The sequence below is a fragment of the Lynx canadensis genome, chromosome C2, assembly GCF_007474595.2.
Source record: "Lynx canadensis isolate LIC74 chromosome C2, mLynCan4.pri.v2, whole genome shotgun sequence".
Taxonomy (NCBI): domain Eukaryota; kingdom Metazoa; phylum Chordata; class Mammalia; order Carnivora; family Felidae; genus Lynx; species Lynx canadensis.
In genome coordinates, this window is record NC_044311.2 from 10,337,169 (window position 1) to 10,364,587 (window position 27,419).

The 27,419-nt window shown below is 50.2% G+C and overlaps 1 protein-coding gene across 3 annotated transcripts; it reads right to left on the reverse strand.

Moving 5' to 3' along the window:
* Window positions 1–1,821: 1,821 nt before the first annotated feature.
* Window positions 1,822–27,070, reverse strand: POMGNT2 (protein O-linked mannose N-acetylglucosaminyltransferase 2 (beta 1,4-)). 3 transcript variants are annotated; one of them, XM_030329564.1, is made up of 4 exons: window positions 26,671–26,732; window positions 22,595–22,674; window positions 21,273–21,346; window positions 1,822–4,903 (listed from the first exon to the last, which is right to left on the reverse strand). In XM_030329564.1, the coding sequence occupies exon 4, from the start codon at window positions 4,796–4,798 to the stop codon at window positions 3,056–3,058; it is 1,743 nt and encodes a 580-aa protein (XP_030185424.1). In that variant the 5' UTR covers window positions 4,799–4,903; window positions 21,273–21,346; window positions 22,595–22,674; window positions 26,671–26,732; the 3' UTR covers window positions 1,822–3,055. The 3 variants fall into 3 exon arrangements, 2 of the variants coding, with proteins under 2 accessions (XP_030185424.1, XP_032450549.1); XR_004344076.1 differs by lacking the exon at window positions 1,822–4,903 and adding an exon at window positions 18,142–18,762; XM_032594658.1 differs by lacking the exons at window positions 21,273–21,346; window positions 22,595–22,674 and having other exon boundaries at window positions 26,671–27,070.
* Window positions 27,071–27,419: the final 349 nt, after the last annotated feature.

The following is a 27,419-nucleotide window of genomic DNA, read 5'->3' on the forward strand; positions in this document are numbered from 1 at the left end:
GGATGGAACTCGAGAGTGCGATGCTAAGTGAAATAAGCCATACAGAGAAAGACAGATACCATATGTTTTCACTCTTATGTGGATCCTGAGAAACTTAACAGAAACCCATGGGGCAGGGGAAGGAAAAAAAAAAAAAGAGGTTAGAGTGGGAGAGAGCCAAAGCATAAGAGACTCTTAAAAACTGAGAACAAACTGAGGGCTGATGGGGGGTGGGAGGGTGATGGGTATTGAAGAGGGCATCTTTTGGGATGAGCACTGGGTGTTGTATGGAAACCAATTTGACAATAAATTTCATATATTAAAAAAAAAAGATCTATGCACTTCACTGTAAATTAACTAAACATCAATGAAAGAAATATGTTAAAAACAAAAAGAAGAAGCAAAAGAAAAAACAGTCAGTGCTGTCGAAGGGCCTGGGCTGGGCTGTTGGGCACATAGGTCCAGGTTCGTGCCAGGTAACAGATGCTGTGATCTGGGGAAAGGGTATCCATTTTTTTTGTGAGCCCGTCCAATGGAATGGTCTACAGCCAACCAGAATCTTGTTTTCAGAGAATAACTTTCAGTGACATGGTGAAGTGTTCATGTTATAATGTTAAGAGAAAAAAAAAACCAGAGTTATAAATTTGTGAAAAGCCATTTGGACACAGGCAGAAATCCATCATTTCACTGAAACAGTGAACCATTCATGGCACCTCTTCTACATCATGATCCACGCACATAAACACCCACACAGAGCCACTAGCCTGTGGGCAACCCCGTGCAGGAGCAGAGTATCAGGCCATGACGGGGGCACGGCTGGGGTTTGGGGGATGCGGCAGGCCCTAATTACCAAGGAGCTGGAGGAGACACACACTGAATTTTCCAGAAGAGTTGCCCCTTGAGCCAAGGTTGTTTCTTTTTAGTTAAGGTATAATGTACGTAAAGTATATAAAGTGCACGAATCTCAAGTATAAGCTGATGACTGCTTACACGGATAATCGCTGTGTGACCACCGCCCAGCTCGACATTCCCAACCTCCCCAGTTCCCTTGTGTCCATCTGTCTTTACCCTTCCCAGTAGTGATTCTGACTTCTACTGCCATAGATTTTTCTTCTTCTTCTGGCACTTCATGGAAATGGAATCGTACAACATTTATTCTTTCACTCAACATTGTATCTGTAAGATTAACACTGCTGCGTATACCCAGATTTCTTTTTTTTTTTTTTTTTTAATTGCTGTGTCCTTGGCATGAATCTACCTGTTGATAAAACTCTGGGTTTAATTTCTGGCTGTGTAGAGCCGTGAAGATTTTATACATGTCTTTTTGATGACATAAGTACTCGTTTCTCTTGGGTATACTTAGCAGTGGAGTTGCCAAGATACAGGGTAACGATGTGTTCAGCTTTAGTGAAAACCCACCAAATGGTTTCCAAATAATTGGGTCATTTTACCTCCACACTGGCGGTGTGTGAAACTTCCAAATGAACTGAATCTTTCTGTGTGGATGAACGTGGCAGTTGGAGAAGGTGGCATATGGAGGCTACAGTTAGGGACAAAGATACTCTGGGTAAGAGGAATGTCAGGGAGGCACAGGTGGCCGTGAGAATGTGCCACTTTAGATCTCTTACTCTGAACCCACCACCAACCGGCACCGAGGCCATGCTTCCCACAGCAGCCCTCAGCCAGTGACCAGGCTACTCATCTAATTCACTTTGGCTCCAGAACTCCTGATCGGCTTGGTGCGACAATCTGAGAACTGAGCTACAGCCTGGGACTCTACCTCCTGGACCCCCTTTCTGTCCCTCCCAGGAGTCAGACTTGCAACAGGTTCTCTTCTCTCAGGACACAGTTGATCTTAGCTGTTTCCACGGAAGCCAGACAAAGGTGGAATGTCAGGTGTGCTATTTGGCAAAACTGCTCACAGTAAAACTGACGTCTGACAGATAAGCTACATCTGCACTGGAAGGGCTGTGAATGAACTAAAATATCTGGTGGGACGCCAGAGCTGGGGGCTCCCCTGAGTGCAATGGCTTTAGAATCCGGGATGTTCCTTGAGGGCCCTGGGAACTAAGACCGTTGTTTGAAAGAGAATGGCTCCTATGGGGCTTCTAAACCAGTGGCCCCAACTACTGACGTGGGTCTTGCCCCGTCACCCTCAAGCAGGCACTTGCGGAACAGGGCGAGGATGGCCCCGGGGCTGCTGTGAGGGCTCCTCCTGCAGAAGAAAAGTGCTCTACGCTGTTCTGCTGAACGTCCTGTCCTATGTCCTTCTAAGGGGACCCGATGCCAAGTGTGGTCTGCTGTGGTCTTGGGAGTCCTCTTCAGCCTAAGAAAACCCCCTGGTGGACACTGCTCTTGCTCACCACAGCCCTGTCCCTCCCGCTTCCAGCCTCGTTGCCCCACTTAGCCGGAAATGCGATATCCGTCCAGCGATCAAGAGGAAATCCAACCAGCCTGTCTCACGTCACAGTCCTCGGTGCTTTCCCATCACCACGTCGCCTCGGGTGACAGCTGAGGTTAAAGAGCATGTGGGTACCGACTAACAGCCCGCTTCTGCTGTCCAAAAAAAAAAGACTGGACCAAGATGTTTATAATCATTTAATGAATGTTCCACACACACCTTCACTGTGCTACAGGTGAATTTCATGATGACGGAAGCTGATGAACCACCCACCCAAGCAACCACGTGATCTACTCACAGTTTCCAAACACCTGGAGATCAACCAGAAGGATTCCGTAGGGAACGGCACGATTACTCGGCCAGAGGCTCCTTAGGGTTCCTACTTTCCTTCTTCCTCCTCCTCCTCCTCCTCCTCCTCCTCCCGCTAAGGACCTTCTCCACCGTCTGGATGCTCAGGATGGGAGAAGGGGGCTGGGAGGGTCCCATCGTACCAGGGCAAAGAGGACTGTGGACCCCACACTCCAGATGCAGTAAGATGACATGGGGGCACAAGCCTGGGGCAGGCCTGCTCAATAAATAAACAATTCCCAGAAGCCACCACACGGGGCTAGTGGGCCCAGGGCCACTGAGCTGGAGGAGCCACGCCCCCACCCAGGCCTGGCCACGGCACGCTCGCTACGTGTTGCACACCAGCACATCTGCAAAGGGTCCCAGGAGGATCTTGTTGAAGATGCAGCGGACCCACACCAAGTAGGTAGTGAAAGGCTTGATGTTCTCGGTGAAGGTGTGGTTCTGCAGGGCCAGGATGTAAGGCACATAGGTGTTCTCGCCCTGCTCCTGGAGCCACACCTCGTACTTCACCTCCCTCACCTTCAGGTACTTGAGGTTCCACGGGATCTGCCAGGACACGGTGAGGCGCGCCTCGGAGGCGCCCTGCACTGACGCCTGGCACCGCGCATCCCGGACCTTGCCTGGGTAGAGGCCGACAGTCCACTTCTGCTTCCGCGGCCCCGGCCGGCCCTTTACGACGCGCCGTATGGTCTGGATGAGGGATGGGATGTCCACCCTGGTGTCCTGGTAGATTCGGAAGAGCCACTCAGGGTTCCGGCAACAGAGATGCCGCGGGACCTCGCGGCTTTGCAGGATACGGGCCTGCTCCGCCCGGTCTAGGTGAGCGATGCCCCCCTGGTCCCAGGGCCGTTCAGGGTGCGTGACTGTGTTCTCCGACATCATGTTCCGCCAGGCTACGTACTGGAGGTCCATGCCAGGCAGCGTGGCCAGCGTCTTATAGGGCGTATAGTGGTCGGGATTGACAGCATACGGGAAAAGCTCGACCACAGTGGCCCCACGGGGCAGGAAGAGGGCAGTGACCAGCTGGGCCCCGTGCATGCTGACCAGCATGGAGGCGTTGCTGACCAGCCGCACGACATCTGCAAAGGCGTGGTCCTCCAGGGACACCGTCACCGTCTTCATCTGGAACTCCTGGGCCAGGGCCAGCAGCAGCTCTGCCTCGTTCAGGATGAGTCTGTTCTGGGTACGGCTGAAGACCAGAATGTAGTCTTCGCCTAGGGGAGCCCCTGCCCGGCTCACGTTCAGCTTTTCCATCATGAACCGTGCGAACTGCCGGATCTCGTTGCCCGAGACCAGGACGTTAGCCTTCGGGCCCTGGGGCTGGACGAAGCCATACTGGTACCACGTGGTGACCTTGGAGAGACCCACGAAGGCATGGGAGAAGCACAGCAGCCGGCCCAGGGTCCTGAGCTGTGCCCGCAGGAGTGGCTGCTTCGGGCTGAGGAGCTTGTAGAGCTCAAAGTGTGCGCCCTCGCTCCAGCCCTCCATGAAGAAGAGCCGGGCCTCGTGGGCCAGGCCGGGGAACTGCCTCAGGGTGTAGAAGAGAGGCAGCAGGTCGTCGTGGAAGACGTGCATGAGGTTGTCGGGGTTGAACCGGTTGGCGAGGAGCGCCACGTCGGGCACGAACACGGGCTTCGGCATGAAGCGCAGGGCGGCGGCCGGCAGCTCCACGAAGTTGAAGTACTGGGTGTTGTGGTCCTCCACGGTGGACAGGTCGAGCAGGGCCGGCTGGAAGCGCCGGGAGCCCAGGTTGGGCAGCATGACGGACGCGTTGCCGTGGAAGAAGATGAACTCCTCGGCCTCGCTGGAGTAACACAGCCACTCGAAGCGGCAGAGGCGGTCAGTGTGCGTGCGGCCCGTGCACACCATGTGTGTGCCGCCCTCCACCAGGGTCTGCAGCGCCCTGGGGTAGTCGATCCTCAGCGCGGGGCCCGGCTCTGGGGCCTGGCGGCCGAGGGCCAGCTCCTCCTCCAGAGCGGCCGCATGCTCACGCAGCCGCACGTGCTTCCACAGGACCGCTGCCAGCACGGACACCAGGAGGGCGTTGAACACCGCCGACAGGTGCATCCTAATGCCACCACGGGGCCCTAGTGACAGGACAGCCCCCGGGGAGTGCCACAGGCCTGGCGGGCTCCACCCATCTCTGCGGGCACGCTGACGATCGGCAAAAGCCTGCGGGAGACAAGGAAAAGGGAAAGGTGTCGGCACGGTCTGTCTGCGGTCACCTTAGGCTCCTGCGGCGTGTCGGGCACTGTGCCTGCCACAACGCTGGATTCTCTTTTTGTTTTGAGAGCGAGCGTGTATGCGGGCACCGATCAGGGGAGGGGCAGAGGGGGGGAGAGAGAGTCTTAAGCAGACTCCAAGTTCAGCGTGGAGCCCCACCCGGGGCTGGATCTCACGACCCTGAGGTCATGACCCGAGCCAAAGTCAAGAGGCGGGCGCTTCACCGAATGAGCCCCCCGGGCGCCCCGGCACTGGATTCTTGAACCATCTTGCGCGTTCGAAGGTGTGGTAGATTAGACAGCCGTTCCAAATATTCACTGCCTCCCTTCCCCTCTGCCTCCACAGGGGGAGTATACATCCCTGCATCTTGACTTTGGGCTTGACCGCATAACTTGCTTTGGCCAATGAAGTGTTAGCAGAGAAGGCATAATCGGAGCCTTGAAAAGAGCTCGACCTCTTTATACCTATGATATTGCCGTGAGAACGTGTTCAGCCTAACCTCCGGTCCCAGGAGGAGTGACACGCGTGTGGAGCAGCGCTGCTCCGGCCAAGCCCAGTGTAGCTCATCTGACCCCCAGGTTCAGAACCAAGATCATCAGAACCACCGGTCAATGCAGGGACGTCTGAGCTGGGTAAGTGCTTATTGTTGTCCATCACGGAATCCTGCGGCTGTTTATTATGAAGCACCACTATGGCCACAGCTAACCAGAGGACCTGTGATGAGAGGCCACGGGGAAAATCCCGGGTAGGGACCTGGCATTGCTGGACTTTTCCTTACGTGGGACTGAAGGCCTGTGAGTGTCGCTGCCAGGCTGTACCCCAGGACCCCAGTATGCCCCTTCTTAGGACACACAGCAGGTGCACCTGCGAGATACGGGGGACCCTCTGCTCTTGTTTAAAGCTCCCGTTTGGAAATCATGCCTTTCAGAGTCCCATGAAAGGATGGGTAGGTTTGTGCCCCCTCTGTGGTCCAGTAATAGAACTGTGTCTGCACGTCACCACTGACACCCCGACAGAGAGGCCTGGCTGGGCTACACCACCTGCTCCGTTTTTCTGCGCTCCGGGGAAGGGTGACACTTGCTGTGAAGCCCAGGACGGCTCAGACTGACGGATCTCACGCTCAGGCCTCACAGGAGGAGCACGCGTAACACCTGATGCCTACACGGCACTGCGCTGGGGATGGACGGAGCTGCCCCTTGATTCCCTTGGGGCTAGCTTTGGACTCTTGGTGTCCTGCAACTTCCCTCTCCCTGCGATCACAAAGATCAAAGTGCAGTCCTGCTCAGAAAGAGGCAGTGGCTTAGGCTGGGTTCCCTCAGAATTGGAATCAGGGATAAGGGTTGGAGTCAAAATAGTTTGAGAAATTATCCCAAGAAACCTGTGTAGGAGAGTAGGGAATTAAGAGGGACAAGGAGTGAAGCCAACAGAGGGCACATCAATGAGCCCGTCGCTACTCTGCGAAAGCCAGGCTACTCATCTACCAACTCCTACCCAGCATCAGTTGACGGTCATTCCTGGGGACACTGTCTCTTCCAGCCTATCCTCATCTAAGGGTTGAGCACGCACACATTCGTACGTATGCACATTATATTCCCCACCAAAACATTTCACAAAGATTACTCTGACTAGCTATAATGTACTCCAGTGTTTCCTTTTCCAGCCCGATATTCTATTCTGTTTTAAAAGGTGGGGAAGGGGGGTGGGTGGGTGTTCACCTTAATTGATTTTACAGCCTAACAGGGTCGGCAATTTGCTGTTTAAAAAATACTGGTCTAGACCACAAATTCTCAAACCTGCCTGGTTGTCGACATCCCCAGAGGCACTCACTAAAACTGTATATTCCCAGGCACAGATCCTGGAGGTTCTGATTCAGTAACAGGTCTGGAGTATGGCTCAGGCATCTTTTCTTTTTCCTGTCTTCTTGCAGATTATTTGAATTAATTTTTATCTATATATACTGTTTTTGAGTGTATTTCTTGGTACAGATTCTCTAGTGGTTGTTTTAGGCATCATACTATTGACATGCAACTTCGCACAGTCTACTAGTATTGACATTTTACATCTCGACTAAGTAAAGAGACCTTATCTGTGTTGGGCTCTTTTACCCTTCTCCCTTGCAATCATCTTCAACATTTCCTCTACAGACATTAAAATCCACATCAGACAGTATTACAAATTTGGTTTCAACTGTCAAATGTCATTTTCTCGAGAGGGAAAGGAAAGCCTATTACATTTACACATATTTTTATTCTTTCCATTCTTTCTTTGTCCCAGGTTTTCTTTGGTTATCATTTCTTTTCTTTGGAGAACCTCCCTTCGTTACCATTGTAGGGAAGTTTGCTGAGAACAAATTCTTAGTTTTCCCTCAAGTGACAAAGTCTTGATTTCACCTTCATTCCTAAAGAATATTTTCACTGGGACAGAACTCTGGGGTGACAGTTCTCTCTGCACTCTGGCCTCCACATTTCTGATGAGAAATCTACTGCACCTAAACTGCCATTCCCCTGGACATAATGCATCCTTCCTCTCATGTGGCTCTGAAGAGTCTGGTTTTCAGAAGCCTGATGATTATCAGGTGTCCTGGTGTGGGTTTCTTTGGGTTCACCCTGTTAGGGCTTCATTCACTCTTGAATCTGTAGGTTTGTATCTCTCACCAAATTTGGGAAATTTTCAGCCATTGTTTCTCTGATACTTTTTCAGCCTCCAGGTACATGAATGTTAAATATTATATATATATAATTGTAAATATTTATTATATATATAATTATAAATGTGTGTGTGTGTGTGTGTGTGTGTCTTTTTAGGTCTCTAAGGCTCTCTTCAATTTTTTTCCAGTCTATTTTCTCTCTGTTGTTTAAATTGGATAATTTCCATTGTTTGTTTTCATGTTCACTGATTTTTTTTCTTCTGTCATATCCATTCTCCTATTGAGCCATTCCAGTGATTTTTTACATTTTGGTTACTACACTCTTCGGTTCTCAAATCTCCATTTTGTTCTTTATATGTTTCCTTTCTTTGCTGAGACTTAGCCTGGGCATTTGGGGTATAATGTTATGATACTCTGGAGCTTATATTAAACCTTCTATTTTAGCAGGTTTTTGCAAGAACCATGCTAGTGGGGGAAGGAAAAGGACACCGTTGGATGAGAGGAAATCCACGCTCCCCGTGTGGCCTCCACCAACAGCACCCTGGCAGGGAGAGTGAGAGACACAGCAGAACCATGGAGTAGGAAATCTCAGCTCCTCAGCTGGCCTCTAATGACACCCAGGGGGTACCTCATCATCACTGGATGGGGGTTGAAGTCTAGGCTCCAGTGACACCTCAAGGGGACTGTCGTGGTGGGGGGAACATCTTGTTACCTCTGGGTGGTGGTAAAGGTCCAGGTTCTCATCCAGACCCATCGGGGGAGGGTAGGTTGGGGTGCTGAAGGTGGAGGTGGGTACCTGGTTGGTTACCACAAAGCAAGGATGGATGTCTAAGCTGTCCATTCAGCCTTTACTAGAACCAGGAGGGAGGGGAGAAGCAATTTTCCTTGGTGTTTTGCAGGAATAGGGTGTTACTCTCCAAAAGGTTTGTTTCGTTAGGCTGTTCCTTTTCCAGTCCTTTGACGAGACAGAGAGAGCGAGCTTTCCTTGGGGCTTTTTCTGGTCGATGCTCACTGGCATTTCTGGGTTGTGGGCTTCTTTGGCACCCAGTCTGGGATACATAGGAGGCAAATAGAAAATCCAAGGAACTCAGTACTGTGTTCTTCTCTCCACCTTTCAGTCTTCTGATGTTTTATACACAATGTCCTGTATTTTTAGCTGTATTAGTGGATGGGTAGGGATAAATGTGTCTACTCTGTTTGGACCAGCACCCAAAGTCTCATTGGTATCTGCTTTTTTACTAAGCTCCCAGGTGATTCTGGGCGGTACAACCACATTTGAGAAACACCAAGTGGCTCTTAACCAAAGAACTAGGCCATGAATCCCAAGAGCCCCCAAAGTCTTAATGTATTCCAGCATCAGTTCAAAATTGTAAGTCCAAAGTCTCATCACCATGGGATATGGTGAACGAGGGCTTCCTGGAGCCTTGAGTACCTAGTGGTTTGCAGACCCTCATCCTTGGGGGCCGAGGGTGGTGGTAGGCAACAAGGACACGAGGCCAGGGTCATGGGCCCCCACTTACCTCCACACAAAACCAAGCACCTTTAATTTCATATATTTAGAGGTACTCTAGGGGGTTGAATAATGTCTAAATTCAGGTCTACCCAGAACCTCAGAATGTGATGTTATTTGGAAAATGGGTCTTTACACACACAATTATTTAAGGATCTTGAGATGAGATCATAATGGATTAGGGTGGACCCTAAATCTAATGAAAGTGTCCCTAGTGACAGAAAGTGACAGAAAACACAGAGGAACGGAGCAGGCAGCCACGTAAAAACAAAGACAAGCGATTGGAATCATGTAGCTATAAACCAAAGACCACCCAGGACTACCAGGAGCCACCAGAAGCCAAAAAGGGGAAGGGTTCTCTCTTTGAGCTTTTTTTTTTTTTTTAATGTTTTATTTATTTTTGAGAAAGAGAGAGACAGAGTGCGAGCAGGGGAGGAGCAGAGAGAGAAGGAGACACAGAATCTGAAGCAGGGCCCAGGCTCTGAGCGCTTAGCACGGAGCCCCACACGGGGCTCAAACCCACAAACTGGGAGACCATGACCTGAGCCATAGCTAGACAATCGACTGAGTCACCCAAGTGCCCCTACCTCCTCGAGCTTTCAGAGGGAACACGGTCCTGTCAATACCTTCGTTTTAGACTGTTGGCCTCCAGAACTGTGGGAGAATAAATTTCTGTCATTGTAAGCCAAGTTTCTGGTAAATTTGTTACAGCAGCACTTGGAAACTCATACGAGTACCACAAAAATTTATTTAAAAAACGGAGTTCTGGGGGGCCTGGGTGGCTCAGTTCATTAACGTCCGACTCTTGATCTCCGCTCAGGTCATGACCTCATGTTCCAGGAGATCAAGCCCTGCGTTGGGCTCTGCGCTGGCAACACGGAGCCTGCTTGGGATTCTCTGTCTCCCTCTCTCTCTCTCTGCCCCTCTCCAACTCATGCACATGCTCTCTATCTCAAAATAAATAAATACACTTAAAAAAAAAGAATAAAAACAGGGCTCTTTGTTCTTAGGAAGGCATTCCACTGTTATTAATTTTTTTAAGTTTACTTTGAAAGAGACAGAGAGGCGTGAGTCGGAGAGGGCAGACAGGGCAGAGACAGAATCCCAAGCAGGCTCCACACTGCCAGCACAGAGCCTGATGAGGGGGACAGGTAGCACACCTCGGTCTCAGGGCACCGACCGCACCAAGAAGTCTGACCAATTGGTCTGCTCTGTTGGAGACCCCTGATCTCAGGAATTATCACATCACACCCTACACCAACCTGGCTCTGAGTTCCTGCCGCATTACCGGTGGTCGGTGGCTCCCAGAGAAGGATGTGTGCTGTCCAGGCAAGTTTAAGGCTAAAAAGCCAGACAGACTCGGGTTTAAACCCCAGCTCTGTGACTTCACGGCACGGCCTTTCTGAAGTCAGGTTCCCCGTCAGCAAGAGCGAGAGCACAGCACCCACCTCACAGGGTTGTGGAGAAGGTCAGAAATGGTGTATTCGTTGAACCTCATGAATACTGATAGCTGACTGCTTGTCACGTACAAAAACAGCAATTTCACGCAATTAGGGTCAACCTAATAAGTGTCTAGCAGAGGGGAAAAGGGAAAAAATTGAGGCACCAGATGGTTAATAAAGGGCCACAGGGGTGCACAATGAAGTTTGGCATTTTAAAACATTTTGGACACACTTGGCTGCCTTCGTCTGACTCGAAGCAAAAGATGATTGGTGCTGAGGCGGGAACTGTCACTTTTCATTACAGTCATTTGAAACAAAGGATTTTAAATCTAAGAGGATTCCTCCCACAGATGGGGACTGAGATAGGACATGCTGTCCTCTGTTGGCATCTTGGGCCAGAGTCCATCACCAACTCTCTACTTGGGCTTCCAAGTCTAGTGCATTAATAAAGGACAGAGGGGGCACTATTTCTACCCAGGATCCATGCTCCTTTCCTCTTCCTACTAAAACCCCAGGTTTGTTCAGAAAGCCACCCCTCCCCCTGATACCCAGGAGGTGCAGAGCAAGCCAAGACCTACCTCCCACCTCCAGAGGGCTGATCAGCAGAGAACAAGCCTCTGGGGCCAGTTACTGGCCCAGCATAGCATGCTACCTGAGTAGAACCAAGTAGAACGGAGGGAAGGAGTCACACCCCATGTTCCCACCCACTGGACACAAAAGAAGGTGCTGTCCCATGGCCGCTGCCTGCCATCTGCTGACCAGCCTGAGAACAAGGATGGCACGATGGAGGAGAGACAGGAAGGACCCTAGTGACATCTCAGAGCTCTATAACTTGGACTTCCTGCTGTGAACTTTCCTTATTATGGAAGCTGGTTTGGGTCGGGGTTTTGGTTCCTCTAAACTAAGAATAATTCAACTTTGTTGTTGTACATGTTGTGTGGAGCAAACACATGGGGGTCTGACCTGTGCCTTCTGTTTCTGAGCTGTGCTCTAACCTAGTGGGGCTGTTTGGTATCAGTTTCCCCATGACCCTTCTAACTTGGGTAAACAAAGCCCTCCAAGAAACTCTTGTATTAGAAATTAGAAACTATGGGGCACCTGGGTGGCTCAGTCGGTTAAACATCTGACTTTGGCTCAGGTCATGGTCCTGCAGTTTGTGAGTCTGAGCCCCACGTTAGTCTCTGTGCTGCCAGCTCAGAGCCTGGAACGTTCCTTGGATTCTGTGTCTCCCTCTCTCTCTGCCTCTCTCTCAAAAATGAATAAACATTAAAAACTTTTTTCTAAAAAAGAAAAATCAGCGAAGGCCAGAATGTCAATGGCCTTGGTGCTAGGTCAAGAAATCTGAACTCTATCCTATAGGCAATGGGGAGCTACTGTAAGTCTTTGAGCAGAGTAGCCCAGAGATGGGGGAGAACAGAGGTAGAAAACCCAATGACAAGTTCCCAGCCTCAGTGTCCCTCCACTCAGTGTGGGAGAGGCAAGCCTAGGAGTTAGAATGGGGTGCCTGGAGGGGGAGCTTGGCATGAACGGAGTACAAAGAGCATGTTCCTTATGGCAGTTCAAGTCCCGAAGTCTGCAGATGACTAACTTTAAGCAAATTCCTGTGGATTTGAACCCTGTGGATTTAAAGCTACTCCCTTAACAAAGCTCCCACTCATTCAATCCCATTGGGCCTTCTTGGTCTGTAAGGAAGAAGGCAAAGTCACAGCTATCCTGAGAGCCCACAAACTTCATGTCCTTCATGCAGGTCTTCAAGGCTTTTGTGGAACAAAGGCAGAGAACTTCTGGTCCAGCCCCAGAGTGACGGAGAGGACACAAGCCGCTGCCTTCTTAGCTGGGTTTTGCCTGTGCTCCGGTCAGCCCTTTTAATCTCCAGGAGAGGATCTCTGCAAGCCCAGAACACTACGGCCAAGAAATCTGCTTAAACGTCAATGTTTCCCTGTCTTTTCAAACTTAAGTACCCACCAATAAAGAAGAGAAACTCTTTAATGCTCCATACTCAACTGTAAAGTCCAGTATCCCCTTCTTCCAAGAATCCCCTATTCGTCATGACTCTCTTTACAATGTCTACCCCCAAGATTGAAGGATTTCATCAACCTTTACCTCCTGAAGTTGGTATTTTATATCTGCATCTGCATACGTAGAATCATACTGCTGCATATACTTTTTCAAAAACATGTGCCCCCTCCTGGAAATTCCCTACCCAGCCCCACCAGCTAAGAACTACTTTGCTATTAGGCTGAATCACATTAAGTTGCTGGTACTTGACCAATTCTGACCAGTGTCCCTGGTTCTTCTGTGGGAACCAACTATCCTAACCACATGGACAGTGTCCATACCGCTGGACGGACAGTTCCGAGGCTGCTCAGAAGAGAAAACCTGTGTCCTCACATGCCCATAGCAGGAGTTCTGACATCTCTCTAGGGGGTAAGAAGAGAAAAAAAGGACACAGAAAGAGCCAGGGGGAGGGAGAGTTAATTCATCCATAATGTCAGGAGAGGGAAAGAACTGAGAAAGGAAAGGAAGGGACAAAAAAGGGCTTAAGAAGGGAATGCAGAGGCCGATGAGCAGGGTGTCTCACTGGGGAGCTGGAGAGGTGGCCCTGAGGGCCTCAGCTCAGATCTGGGTCAGGGAACTGAAGAGGGACTCAGGCTGGCACAACAGGAGGGATGTGAGCAGAACAGCTGGGGGTGGGGGTGGGGCGGCAGGAGTGCACTCACACGCAGGCAGCTCCTAGTTCTGACCAGCGGGAGAGCCTGGGAGCAGTGACGGCATAGCTGGCACTCAGGTGGCACTCAGGTATTGATTCCTAGTATCATCCTCTACTAAGGAACCAGGGCTCTGTGAAAAATAACTGCGTCCAGGGCTGGGGCAGGGAAAGTACAAGATGAGCTTGGAATATCTCGTAGTGCCAGAATGTAAGGAAGTTCTCAAAAAATGATGAGGACATATCAAAAAGGCACAAGGAGGCCCCAGCGGCTAGATCTGGGACAATGTAACAAAAAGCAATAGGTATTGGGGCGCCTGGGTGGCTCAGTCGGTTAAGCGTCCGACTACGGCTCAGGTCATGATCTCACGGTCCGTGAGTTCGAGCCCCGCATCGGGCTCTGTGCTGACGGCTCAGAGCCTGGAGCCTGCTTTGGATTCTGTGTCACCCTCTCTCTCTGCCCCTCCCCCACTCATGCTCTGTCTCTCTCTCTCTACATATATCAAAAATAAACATTTAAAAAAATTTTTTTAAAGCAATAGGAATGGATTAGAGCCCAGAGAACACAATAAATATTCAAGAGTCAATACTGATATGAATACACAATTGAGTAAATAAATAAGGACAAAGGAACAGATCTTTCTTACAGTAGAATTCCAATTAGTCAATGTAGAAGCAGTGACGGAAACAGAAAATCACCATTTGGCCAACATCACAGTAATAATGGTTCCAGGCAAGATCCACTGCCGGACTGCTAAAATTAGTGCGTGGAAATATGACGAGAACTAGGATATTTGCATAGTCTCAAACTGTCTCCCTGTGAGATACATATCTATTACGAAGGCAAAAATAGAACTTTTACGGCACAGGAGCCTGGCAGACAGCCCCTGAAACAAGTAATCGACGTTACCATCACCAGTAATAACTTACTGACCTCATGTACCCCTTGACAATGATGCACTGAGGAGGGCACCTCACTTCTGTCATCTTCTTACCCAAACACACGACCTCGATCTATAGTTCTAAATAGGGAAATTTGGTCTAGCTCCACTGTTAGCTCTGAATATAATATAGAGAAGTTAATAGAGAAAACATTAAACCCAAATTGAAGGACATTCTACAAAATACCTGACCAGGACTCGTCAAGAGTGAAGGTCACAAAAGACCAGGAATGACTGAGAAGCTGTAAAATACCTGACCAGGACTCGTCAAGAGTGAAGGTCACAAAAGACCAGGAATGACTGAGAAGCTGTCCCAGATTGAAGGAGACTAAGGAGACACGCCAATTTTTTAAATTGTTTTAAAATTATTATTTTTAAATTTAAATCCAAGTTAGTTAACATATCGTATAATGATGATTTCAGGAATAGAATTTAGTGACTCATCACTTACATATAACACCCAGTGCTCATAGACACGACAATTAAACACAAGGTAGGATCTTGCACCAGAAAAAGGACATTAGTGGGAAAACTGGCAGAATTTGAATAAGGTCTGTAGTTTAGGTAATGGTGCTATGTTAATTTCCTGGTTTTGATCATTACACTGTGGTTATGTAAGATTTAACATCAGAGGAAGCTGAGTGAAGCATTTTCTGTAACTTTTCTGTAAGTCTAAAATTACTTAAAAAGTCATAAAAAGTTAGAAAACTTAAGAAACAAGAGAACATTAGTGTTTATAGGTAAAATGACATGTATGTGGTTTGTTCTGAAATACTCCAGCAAAAAAAGCACGGAGGCAGATGGACCAAGATGGTAGCAAATTGATAATAGTGAAAGATGGTGATGACGGCCTTTCTGTGGTCCTCTTTTGTGTCTGACATTTTCCGTAATAAAAAGTCAAAAAGTTAACAATAAAGAATCAAATAAATCCCTGCTGCAAATGACAGAATTCTAAGGAATGGATAAGTAATAAGTGAATATTTAGAAAATATAAGATAAACAGAGCCCTCCCTGGAGAGATGGGAGGCAGATGCACGGGGCAGGCGCTGATGCGGGTTTTGTTCTGATCACAGACGGGAACTTGTCCAACAGCAGCTAAGGCTGCAGCGGACACACCCAGGGAACGTCAGGGAGCAAGAGCTGCAGGGACACGAGGAAAGACCAACCTCTAACCTGCACGGGCACCTCTCTAGGTGGGTGTGTGCCACCTGCCCCTCCGCTAGGCCTCCCTGTGGCAAAATGCGAGCTTGGCAGCAGGCAGGTGGGGAGTGAGGTGGGGCCACAAGAGGAAGGAGGCCGGGGCTCTCCTCTGGACCTGTGTGAGCAGTAGCCAATCCCAGGGAGGCCCTAAGCTCAGAACTGGGATCAAGCTTATGGGAACTGGAAACATGGGGTTCAGGACGTGGTGAGGCAACCAGGCAGAGGCCAGCCTTTGAGCCTGGGGAGGAGAGAGGACTATGTCTAGGTAGATGCTAAGTGACCACCCCCTTCCCTGCCGGGCCAGAAGGATGCTGACAGAAGACAGGACAAATACAGACTGGACCACGGGGCCCTTCAGGCTCGCAAGTTGCCTTCCAAGGAGGAAAATGGGAAGGAAGGTTTGCTGGGGATGGGCAGAGCATTTCGCTAGAAATCGTGCGGTGGTTAAAGCATGGGGCCCAGAGGCCAGACTGCATGGGTTTCTAACTTAACCATGTTCAGGCCAGGCAGCCTGCACCAACATCTGATGAGAAGAGTTGCATAAATACCCCACTCCTGTGGAATTGTTGAATCACTATATTGTATACCTGAAACTAATACAACACGGTATGTTAACTATACTGGAATTAAAATACGAATGAAAGAAAAGAAAGAAAAGAAAAGAGAAAAGAAAAGAAAAGAAAAGAAAAAGGAAGGAAGGAAGGAAGGAAGGAAGGAAGGAAGGAAGGAAGGAAGGAAGAAAGAAAGAAAGAAAGAAAGAAAGAAAGAAGAAAGAAAGAAAGAAAACCCCATCCTCCCCAGGTAGTAGAGTTCGGAGGCACGTTCTACACCGGCACCAGAGTTCCCTGACAGATTAGGCGGTTGCCCACACCATAATCGGCCTGAGGCATGCCCCTTTTCCCTTCCTGGTCTCGGTTCTTCACGCCCTTATTCATGTTTATTGGGATGCAGTTCAAATAATCTACTTCTCCTTGAATCTTTGTCTCAGGATCTGCTTCTGGGGGAACATTAACTAACCCAGTTATTACTGTATTTTGCCACTGTGAAGACAGATGACAAGCCACCCTTGCATTTTCACCTGCTGTGAAGTAGCCAAAGTGCAGTAGGAAAAAACCAACAAGTACTTGGCCAGTCAATGGTTATTGTAAAGTATCTTTCAGTCTGTTTCCCACACTCCCTCTGTGTCCCCTTTCCCCGGATCCCCCAAATGCACTGCAGCAGCCCGCATAAGCCAGGAGAACTCAAGGATCGGGCAAAATGCTCAGAAGAGTTTTCAAAAGATAACAGTGGAGGCACAGAGCATGTCAATCAGACCCCTAGCACTAAACAACATAAAAGAGGCCTTTCTCCATCACCATTTCAAAATGTTTCTGGATGAAAAAACTCCAGGAGGAAATTCAAAGTGGTGGAGAATAACTGGGCCAAGTTTGCTTACCAGAAAACGGAGCCGGTGATGTCCCCTTTCTCCAGGCCAATTTTCAGTGCTCCTGGAAAGGGCACTAGTCTCAGTGACAATAAGGCAGTGGTAGGGAGACCGGGACGGTGAGGGAGAACTCAGGTCACCCTCCTTGGCACTGGGGACTAAGAAAGACACTCAGCCAAGCTGCTGCCTTCTGCGGGACTGCGGCTCGCCAGATGGGCTGACAGGGCGTACTGTGTCCAGTCCTGATGTCTGACCCACTGTTTAGTGCCACTCTGTGCGCCAAGAGCCTACTCAGAATGATGATCAGGGATGAGAACTTCAGACTGAAGGCCTCCATGCCCGACTCTGTCACCTGGCTCTGCTGAAATGGGTGGAGGGGCCAGAATCCCAGCATCACAAGGTACTTGCAGTGACAGGACGCTCCCTCACACGCCGAAGCAGTCCATCCTCCTTTGTACTTACTCTCCTGAGACCTCACGGCTCAAAGACAGAGCTGGAATTCACCCCTCCTTCACCTGCTGTCTCTAATCCTCTCTCTCCGAGTGAACCCGCTTCTGAGCAGGGGGCAGCCTCCACCTCGTCTGCAGTCAGATGTGGAAAGCACCACACACCTATTGGTTCCCGCTGTCCCAGTGCCGTTCGGCGTCCCTTACGTGCATGCACGACCCCACTGATTCTTTCCTCACCACCATGTGGCATGATGGTTCACTCTGTCCCCATTTTTTCTTTCCAGAAACAGTCTCAGTGGCAGGGCCACTGGTCAGGACCTGTCCACAGGTCAGGACTTGACCCCACACATTTCCACCTGGACTACCTCTCAGAGATGAGAGCTGCCCCAGTGGGGTCTTGTCATGAGGCTCCTTGGACAAGGAAGAGGAAAGACGGTAGCCCTCAGAGGCACAGGTCACCCAGGATAGTATATTTTGTCTCCTCCTAGTGCCCCCTGAAAAATGTCCTGTCCATCTAGGATCTGTGGGTGGGTATGAAGGTCCGGTGATCTGTGAAGGGCCAGGGAAACCACCCCCGTCTGAGCAGAGCCTCCAATGGGATGGGATCTGGGGAGGCCGGAGGGTCTCTGACATGGGCCATTCCACACAGAGAATAAGAAAAGAAAAATAAACCCTTTTCCTGCTTGGGCAAGGCTAAGGGCAAGGCCTCCAGCCTGGCCCTTGCTCCAAGCCTGCCTTGCCTTCAGGGGTTCCCAGAGCCTCTAGGTACAACATCCCATTTGGTGCTCCCCTCAACCCTATGAAGTATCATTATTCCCAATTCTCTGGTGAGGAACCTGAGGTCAATGAGGTTCAACGACTTGCCCAAGGCCATGCAAGTGTGAAGTCTAGATATTAACCTAGCGTCCTCTGACTCTAAAGACTGTGCTCAAAACCATCAAGACACAGAAGACCTGGTTTTAATTGAAGTATGGCAGGGAATGAAGAAGAAAAAGAAACACGGCATTCAAAGGACTCAAATCAGGGAGGGGCATGCCCAATTAAAGGCCCACACATCCCACCCTGCTCAAAGGCCACACTCCAGCCTGGGCTGGCTGGGTGGGGCTGGTGGCTAAAGGACTCTGTCAGAGAGTACTCGCCCTCTCTGCTCTGCCTCCCTGGGATGCCGCTTCTCCCCTTGGGCAGCTTCCTCTCACGGTCGTGATGTGGCCACCACCCTCAAATGAAGCAACACGCTTCCCTGGTTTATATCCAGCTACAGGCAGAAAGTTCTCCCTCCCCATGGAATAACTTGTCCACTCAGCCAGCTGATATGGTTAACTCCCACCCAGCCACCTCCTGGACCAATGACGGCTGAGGAGCTGAGAGCTGCAGCAGGGAGGAGGCCAGGGGAGCAAATGCTGGTGGGTGACGAGATGTGTTGCAACTCTTAAAGGAGACAGGCTTCACAGGGCACCCAACGACCTTGGTCCTCGTTTGCTTGTTCTTCCTTTAGAAAGAGGAGAAAATACAACTTGGAAAAACCACCTCTCCCCACTACTCATCTCACCCACACCCTAAGTGAAGATAATGCGGCTTCTCCATCACTTGGGGACCACACGCCAGATGCCCTACGGTGCACTTCCTGTCCCAACACACTAACTACTGAGGATATAACCTGCACTTAAAACCGATCCCCAGATTACTGCCAACCATCAAACATAAACCCACTCTGACCTCAAAACATATGATCAAGTCCACGCAAAACAAAAATCCGCTGCCCGTGCAAAATGGGCACCACATCTCTTTACTTTGCAGAACTTAAAAAGTAACCCAACTTTAGCAAATTTCTCTTTAAACCCACCTTCCTACAAGAGGAGATCTATAATATTTCCGCCCCAGATTCTCCAAGGCCTGTCTGCCGACTGAGGGGATACAACTCTTCCACACGAGGCACGGAGTTGCCGGAAAAGGAGGGCCGCGTCCCTGCTGTTTTCCCCAGTGAAGTCCTGTCAGAGGCAGATTAAGAGCCGTCCTGGCTGGGGGAAAGAAGCCAAACAAAAGGACCGACCCGAACCTTGATTCTACTCCTGAAAAGAATGACCACGGTGGCACCTTCTCTGCTTGTGGGGCTGGAAGGCTGATTACAAACCTGTGTTCTTTGGAAATAAACTCATTCCATGGAAAACGCAGTCCTGATTGGACTCTTAAGGTGTTGCACCGACAGCTTGGATCAGGTTTTCAGCCTGCCTGCTCCGGGCATGAAGGCCTCAAGGAGGGGAGGGGTCTGTTAACTTGTATGGACCAGACCACACTAGTCTCAAGTTACCTGTCAATCACTTTGTCCCAGACAAAGCCTGTTCTGGGGCCGTGGACCCCAGAGGTGAGGGGCAGGAGCAGAAAGCAGGGAAGGATACACACGCTCACACAGCACAAGGCTTTGGGGCTTGCAGCACACGGAAAGAGCCCTCGCCCACATCTTCCATCTTCCAGCAAGGAGGCAAGCTGGGGACACACCCCCGAAGGGAACCCCTCCTGGAAACATCTGCCGAGGCCTGGATCTCTGGCCCATGGTGGAGAGCTGTGCCCTGGAGTCATTCCTGACAAAGGGTCTTAGAATGACCCTTCATTCTCTTAAAAATAGGCTTGGGGGGCACCTGGCTGGCTGTCAGTTAAGCCTCCGACTTCGGCTTAGGTCATGATCTCACAGTTCGTGGGTTTGAGGCCCGCATCGAGCTCTGTGCTGACAGCTCAGAGCCTGGAGCCTGCTTCGGATTCTGTGTCTTCCTCTCTCTCTGCCCCTTCTTCCCTCCCTCACTCTCTCTCTCAAAAATAAATAAACATTAAAATTTTTTTTTTTTTTTTTAAATAGGCTTTGGGGGCACCCGGATGGCTCCGTTGGTTGAGTGTCTGACTCTTGATTTTGGCTCAGGTCATGATCTCACGGTTGTTATGACTGAGCCCCAAGTCAGGATTGGAGCCTGTTTAGGATTCTCTCTCTCCCTCTTCCTCTGTCCCTCCCCGGCTCTCATGCCTGTGCACGCTCGCTCTCGCTCGCTCTCGCTCTCTCTCTCTCTCTCTCTCTCTCTCTGGCTCTCATGCCTGTGCTCTCTCTCTCTCTCTCAAAAAAAAAAAAAAAAAAAAGGCTTTGGTTAGATATAGACAGGCATGACTTATTCAATGACCAATATGGCACAGTCACCGACCAAGCAAAATGGATGCCCACCATGGCCCCTCCCTGGTACAGGTGCCACAGCTAGCCCTTCTTAGCTTCCGGCTGACTCTACCTAAGTATCAGGAAGGTGGGTGGGAGATGACCTATGTTTATCTATATCAGTCCTTATGAATATCTATTCATGAACCTGAGTCCAAAGACTTAAGACGACATGAAGAGAATGGGAGAGTGAGGCTTTGCATCAACCCAAAAGAGAGTAAAGAATGTGCAAGAGATACAAAAATGGAAAAAACAAAAACAAAAACACCTCTATCCTCAAGGTTCTCTCTGTGGCAGAGGGGACAAGAGGCTGTTAAAACCTGACGTGATGCAGCTGTCACAGAGGAAGGGAATGTGTGCTTTGGAACACTACTGGAGGAGGCACCTTCACTGCCCAGGGAGAGGAGGGACCATCACCACAGGATGCTGTCCTCCTGTCCCAGGAATGTCAGGGAAGCATTCTGTACACACCACAGGCTTTCCCAGTTCAGTGGGACCGACCCAACTCCTCATGTGATCACCCCCTGGGTCATCCTGATAGCGGTCAACTAGCCTTGCTTAAAAATCCCTGTCGCTCACCAGTCTTGCCCAAAGGGCTCCCGAGAGGAGGAGCACCATCAGGTGGGTAACAAAAGAATCTGCTTAGGAAGGTGCAAAACCCTGGCAGATCTCCCACATCATGTAAGTGCATCCAATCTGGGCTAAGTGCAGGCATCAGGACACACAAGACTGCAGTGGAGATTTAAATCCCCCTCCCTAGCGGTGGTGGCCAAGAATTCTTCCCAGGCCACACAGCTCATACTTACCTTCCTTTAGATCCCAGGTGTGAGCTGGTTTTATGATCTTGGCAGATTAACGCCTCAAGCCTCAACTTCCTCAACTGTAAAATGGGAATAATAACCTCCTTAGGGTGCTGGGAGAACTAAACGAGCTAATGCACATAAAGTACCTACATAGGCCTCAAAACACATTAGCTGCCAGAACTATAATTCATTAGGGTTCCTCAAATTAACAATGAATGAAACACAGGTACTAAACCAGCCATACAACCCCAAACCACTCCTAAAGGGACTGAACCCCCAATGGCTTTGGTGGCACATTCACGGTCCCTCCCAGGTTCCCCCCGTCTTCCTAATGACTTGTTTCCCTTCTCCTGCGAAGAGGGCCCCCGAGCAGCCAGTTCTCAGCATGAAATTAACAATTTCAACCATCACCACCTCCAACCTTGTATGTCGGCAGCGTACTAGAAACTGCTGTACATTTCCTCATTTCATCCTCAAACCAACAATAAGGGGCTAGCATAGCACTATTAACATGTTCCACATCTGCAAATCAGGACACAGAGGCTAGGAAAAGCTAAGTAAATGTGTCCCAAGCGCCTCAGCTTGTACGGAGTGAAGTCCATACAAGGAGGATTTGAACGTGGAGCCTGTCAACATGATGTATGTTAATAACAGCCCAGGTACCATCTGGCCCTCATCTTCTCGGCCTTCCAGGGCATGGATTTCCAGGGGATGCAACTGTCATCACACTTAACTCTTCTCTGTCTTTTCTACCTCGGGCACCAGATTTGGGGACCCAACTGGTATGGGGCACAAAGCACTTAGCGATTCAGCCAGGAAAAGTGCGACAGAGCACAGTGAGGAAGCAAGCATCTGCGAGCCAAGGACAGGGGCCTCAGGAGAAACCAAAGCTGCCAACACCTCGCTCTTGGATTTCTAGCCTCCAGAAGCGTGAGAAATAAATTTCTGTTGTTCATCACCCAGTCGGTGGCACTTCGTTATGGGGGCCCAAGCTGATACACATAGGTACCACCAGGCCACTTTCCCGACACGACTTCATCAGCTTGACCTTTAAACTGGGCATTAGGTCTCCAGGTCACATGCCCCCCCCCCCCCCGGCTTCACCCTCCCCATTGGCCCCTGGCTCTAGTGAGCATGTGAGTTTGCACCTCTTGCCCCAGGCCTAGAATAACCGGAACTCTTACTCCTTACTAGACCACGAGGCCCCTGTGAGTGGCTTTTCTGTGCCTTGTCCGAAGCTGGCCAGGGCCCCCCAGAAGTGAAGCCTGCACCCATGCTGGGTGACCAGCCCAGAAGATGAACCCCCACAACAGGCAGCCTCTCACCCAGCTGCCCGGCTCTGTGTCTGCAGGCGTGGTGGCATCTTCGACACCTTCCTCCAGTGCTTCTTGGAACAGAGGGGCTCCTGGAAAGGAGGGTGCACTAAGTCTGTACTCTAGGAGCTGAGTGAAGCAGTTTTGGGGGGCAAATTGAAGCATCCTTCTATCTGCCTCAGTTTCTGAAGTGCTTTTTTAGGCATTTTTTTAATCTCGTTTATTTCTCGCCCCCCCCCCTTTTTTTTTTGCGTGACACGGCCTGTACTGGTAATAGCAGAAAGAGGGGCAATTTAGCAGATCAGAGTCTCCAGCACCTCCCTGCGGCTTGGTTCATGGTTGAGTACCCGGTATCCAGCCAGGAAGGGCTCCTCTGTTACGCTTTCAAAATGGAGAAAAGAGACAACTCTTAAGACTGTACCGATGATAGTCTACCAATGGCGGAGTGAAAAGTTTGATTCTCTGCCAGATGCCAGGGCCTGGGTATGCAGCAATGAGGACATGGGAAGCCAAACAAAATGGAAGGATCAATCGCTGTCCTGGCTAGCTCAGGAAAAGAGGATGCTGGCTTCTGGGCAGAGGGTGGAGGTTAATTCTACCACCACCTTGCAGATACTATTATCTCCACTTTCTTTTAATACGAAAAAAATCCAACTTTAGTGACATTAAGAGGCTTGCTATAGGTCTTAACAGCTCAAACGGGGGCACCAGGATACAAACCAATGACTGACTCCAAGTCTTACAGTGCTTCAGACTCGGAGGTACAATCAGTGACACAGAAGCAGGGTAGACGTCAGAGCAATGAGTTTTTTATCACTCAAGGGCAGAGCAGGTGTGAATGGCTGCAGAAATGCAGACCCACAGGCCCTCAACTGTAGCTTAGCAACCCAAGGCTCTCCTTGTAAGATTACTCTCCTCCCCCCCTCCAACTCCCCACCCCGTGCCCACCAGCAGAGACACCCAGCAGCGGCAGGTGGCTCAAGGGAGCTGTGGTCATTCTCTTGCCCCAATGAAAGTCTGTGTTGCACATGGTGGTGACAATTATCCCACCTGCCCTGGTGCTGTGCTGAGAAGGTTAATCCACCAATTTAAAATTACAAAACCACCGCATTTTAGAGCTAAAAGAGCCCTTAGAAATGATTTGCTCTAACTCTTTATAAAAGAGGTCAAGAGAGGCGGCGTGAGCTCTCACAGGCAGCCAAGATTAAAACGGCGGTTGTTCTCAGTCCAGAGCTCCTCTCCTCGCAACCCAGGGCTCTCGGGTGGCCCTCCTCCCAAAGGAAGAGATCAGGCCCAGAGAAGAGGTTGAGCTCTGGAACTCTTCCCAGCCCCTAAACAGGATCACTTCTTCTCCTCATCAAGCTCTCGAGGCCTCACCCTCATTGCACCCTTCCCCAGCCGTGTGGTCCGGGGATGAGAGCCACTAGGGGCCACGGGGCTGCCTCTTCCTCATCCCCAGGCTCACCCAGTGGATGCCTCCTCCAGCCTCATCCAACATCACACGTGGAGAGAAAGCACAAGCAGCCAGGCTGCGGGGTCCCACCACCTCTCCACGTGGTCGGAGAAGACCCCTGCTGTGACCCTGGAGGCTGCCCTGGGTCACAACGGGGCTTCAAGAACCGCAAGAACCACGGGCAGCAGAGTAGAAGTAAATGGCACTGGTTCTGGAGCTGAGATGCCAGAGTGAGCTCCTGTCCTGTCATTTAGCAGCTGCATGGTGCTAGACCAATTCTTCCGTTTTTTTTTTTTAACAGACAAAAAGTTGTGCATAATTAACATATATCAGTTGATATTTAGAGACAGGTATGTACTTGTGAAACCATCACCATAATCTATGCCATAAACCCATACATCGCCTCCAAAAGTTTCCTCCCACCCTCTTGTGACAGACACACTTAATATAAGATCTACCTCCTTGGCAAATTTTAAAGTATATTGTTAACTATAGGCATTATGCTGTACAGTAGAGCTCTAGGACTTGGTCATCTTGTATACCTGAAACTTGATACTCTTTGACTAATGCCTCCCCGTAACCCCTCATCCCAACCCCTGGCAACCATCATTCCACTCTCTGCTTCTGTGAGTCTATTTTAGATTCAACCTACATGTGGTATCATGTAGTATTTGTCCTTCTGCGTCTGCCTGGGCCAATTCTTAAGCCTTCATGTCCTGGTCTGAAAAACAGACACAATTACACCTACTTCACAAAGTGGTTTTGCGAATTCAAAGAGACAACACAGGCAAAACACAATGCCTGACAATTATTTTTATAGTATTATTATTATCGCAATAATGCTTTACCTCCCATTCAGTGGCTCTGACATATGCCCGAAACAGTGCTAAGTGCTTTAGAGGAACGATCTCATTTATTCCCTCCTACAAATATAAAATAGGTGCTATCGATTTCATCCCACGTTTGAAGAAGTATGCTCAGAGTTGTTAAGTGAACTGCCCAGTGGCACACAGCTATTAAGTGGTGGGGCTGGGATTCAAACCCAAGTCTAACTCCAAAGTCTATGATGACATTTGTTGCTTACGCCTTTCATGTTCATTATTTTATCCAATTTAAAAAACCCGTCAGGTGTTAGGCAGGTCCTGGGGGAGAGTATCCACTGACAACCAACCCGAGAGTGACGCGGACCCCTGGGGAATGGCGCATCTGGTAATTTAATTTTCCAGTTAGCTCAATATTCACTAGAAGCCTCTCTTCATTGCTAAATATTTTCTAAAGCCAGGCCCAGAGCGAGAACTTACCAATCAGAAGGAAAGTTCAAAACCTGGTGTAGCTGCTCTAGCACTCTGACACATCGAGCCCACCAGGACGTTCACATGGCCACGGTGTCATGTGGGGGAACTCAGTAACCAGCACCCCATCCGCCCCTTGGCTGAGGATCTCCACTCTCTGCTTCTCCCTGCCCTCCTGAGGGCCAAGGCTCAGGAATTGATGTGCTGGCCATCCCTGGGGAAAATGGGACCTGTATTCTTTTCTGGCTCTGCCACTAACTGGGACTCCCGATTCCACATCTGTAATGGGAAAGGATGAACTGGGTTCCAATCTCACCTCTACCATGTTTTATCTTAGCAACCACAAGTGCTAAGATTTGCTGCACATTCACTGTGTACCAATCCTGACTGAAGACTTGCACGGCATCATCTCATTTAACCTTCCCCAGCAACACTGTGATGAAGGTACTTTTATCTCCACTTTGCAGAGAAACAGAGGCTCAGAGAGGATAAATGACTTGCTCAAGGGCACACAGTTAGTAAACGAGAGCCAGGATTTGAATGCCCAGCACATGTAACAGTAAACATTTGGTGAGTGAACATTTGGTGCTCCAAGCCTCTAAGTCCTATCAAACTCACTCCATAACCTTTCCCATTCCAGGCCTTGCTTCCTCCAAGAGTAGGCTCTGAGAGTTGGTTGGCATAAAGTAAGCAGACCCTAGCCTCCCAATACCAAGTGCAGGGCTCTGGCCTAAGGACCCCTCGATCTCAGCAGGTTTTCATCAGTGCCCAGGAGACAGGGTCCTACACACATGGAATGGGTCAGAAATTCACTGGGTCCCTCCAGAAGCTACCCAGGTACTGTGAAGCAGGCCGTGGTGGGTTTTTATCACCAGGCACACAAAAGATACCCTACCAAGCCCCAAAGAGCCCGGGGATCAGCTGCAGGCCTGCCCAGGTACTGCCTTCCAAAGGAGCCCAGGAGGCCCAGGTCCCCTCCGCGCACCTCGCTGGCTCCCCGCCAACCGCGCCTCACCGTCGCGCAAGCAAAGGGGCGTGAGGACCCGCTGCCAGCGCCAGCTGCGAGCTAAGGGCTTCAACCCGCGCGCCTGGGGGCGCCGCCCCGGCCCGGGCGGCGTCTGGACCCCAAGGGTCCATCGCCCCTCACCTCCGCCCCCATCGCGCGCCTCCTTCAGTGCGCATCACACTCACTACTCGGTTCTGCAAACTTCTCCGGGCTTCCCTTCACCCCAGGGCCCGACGCTCTCGTCGATCCCTCCCGAGGGAAGTCCGGGGCCGATCCCTCAACTCCAAGCCCAGCCGGATCGCGAAGCCCTCGCCAGCCCCCAGAGCGCGCGTCTCACCTGCAGCCCGCAGGCGGGGCTCCGTGGCGTTGAAGCGTCCCGGTGGGCCCTCCGCGTAGTCGGCTTTGGCTGAATCAGCCGCCGCTGCCGCCTCCTGACCCCGCCCCGAGCCCGGGAAGACCAGGCATGGAGGGCAGGTCCCGCGGCACCCACCCCACCGCCGCCGCCGGGGCTCGCGGGTGCCCGCCTTGCGCCTGCTTGGCTGGCGAGCCCGGCGCGGCAGCCAGTGCACGTGCGCAGGCTCGCGAGCTCAGCTGCTCGGACCCTAGGCCAGAACCACCCCTTGGTTAACGGAATTCTGGGAATTGTAGTTTGCCTCCGAGAACAGCCCAAGCCTTCAATCCGCGGAACCCTGGAAGTTGTAGTTTCTCCCCGGAGAGGCGCAGTTTTACTTCGTGTTAGATTTGTACGATTATGGAAGTCCTGGTAATAAATGTAAATGCAAGTTAAACCAACAATTAGATGTCACTTATAAAATCAAAGTAATCAAAACTTTCGCATATTTTAAAATATATCTATTACTACAAGTACAAATAAATACAAAAGCACTATTCCTCTGGGGCGCCACTCCAATTCCCCACGCCCATCCCATTGGACTTTCCTCAAGGGCAAACATTCCCAAATCATGGCTGCTGCATCCGGCATTTACTGCCCACTCTCGAAATATACATATGCCCTATTTCTTGATGTATTAATTTTAGATCTCTTGGCTTTTTACTAGGATAGATGAGGATTTCATTCATTTAAAT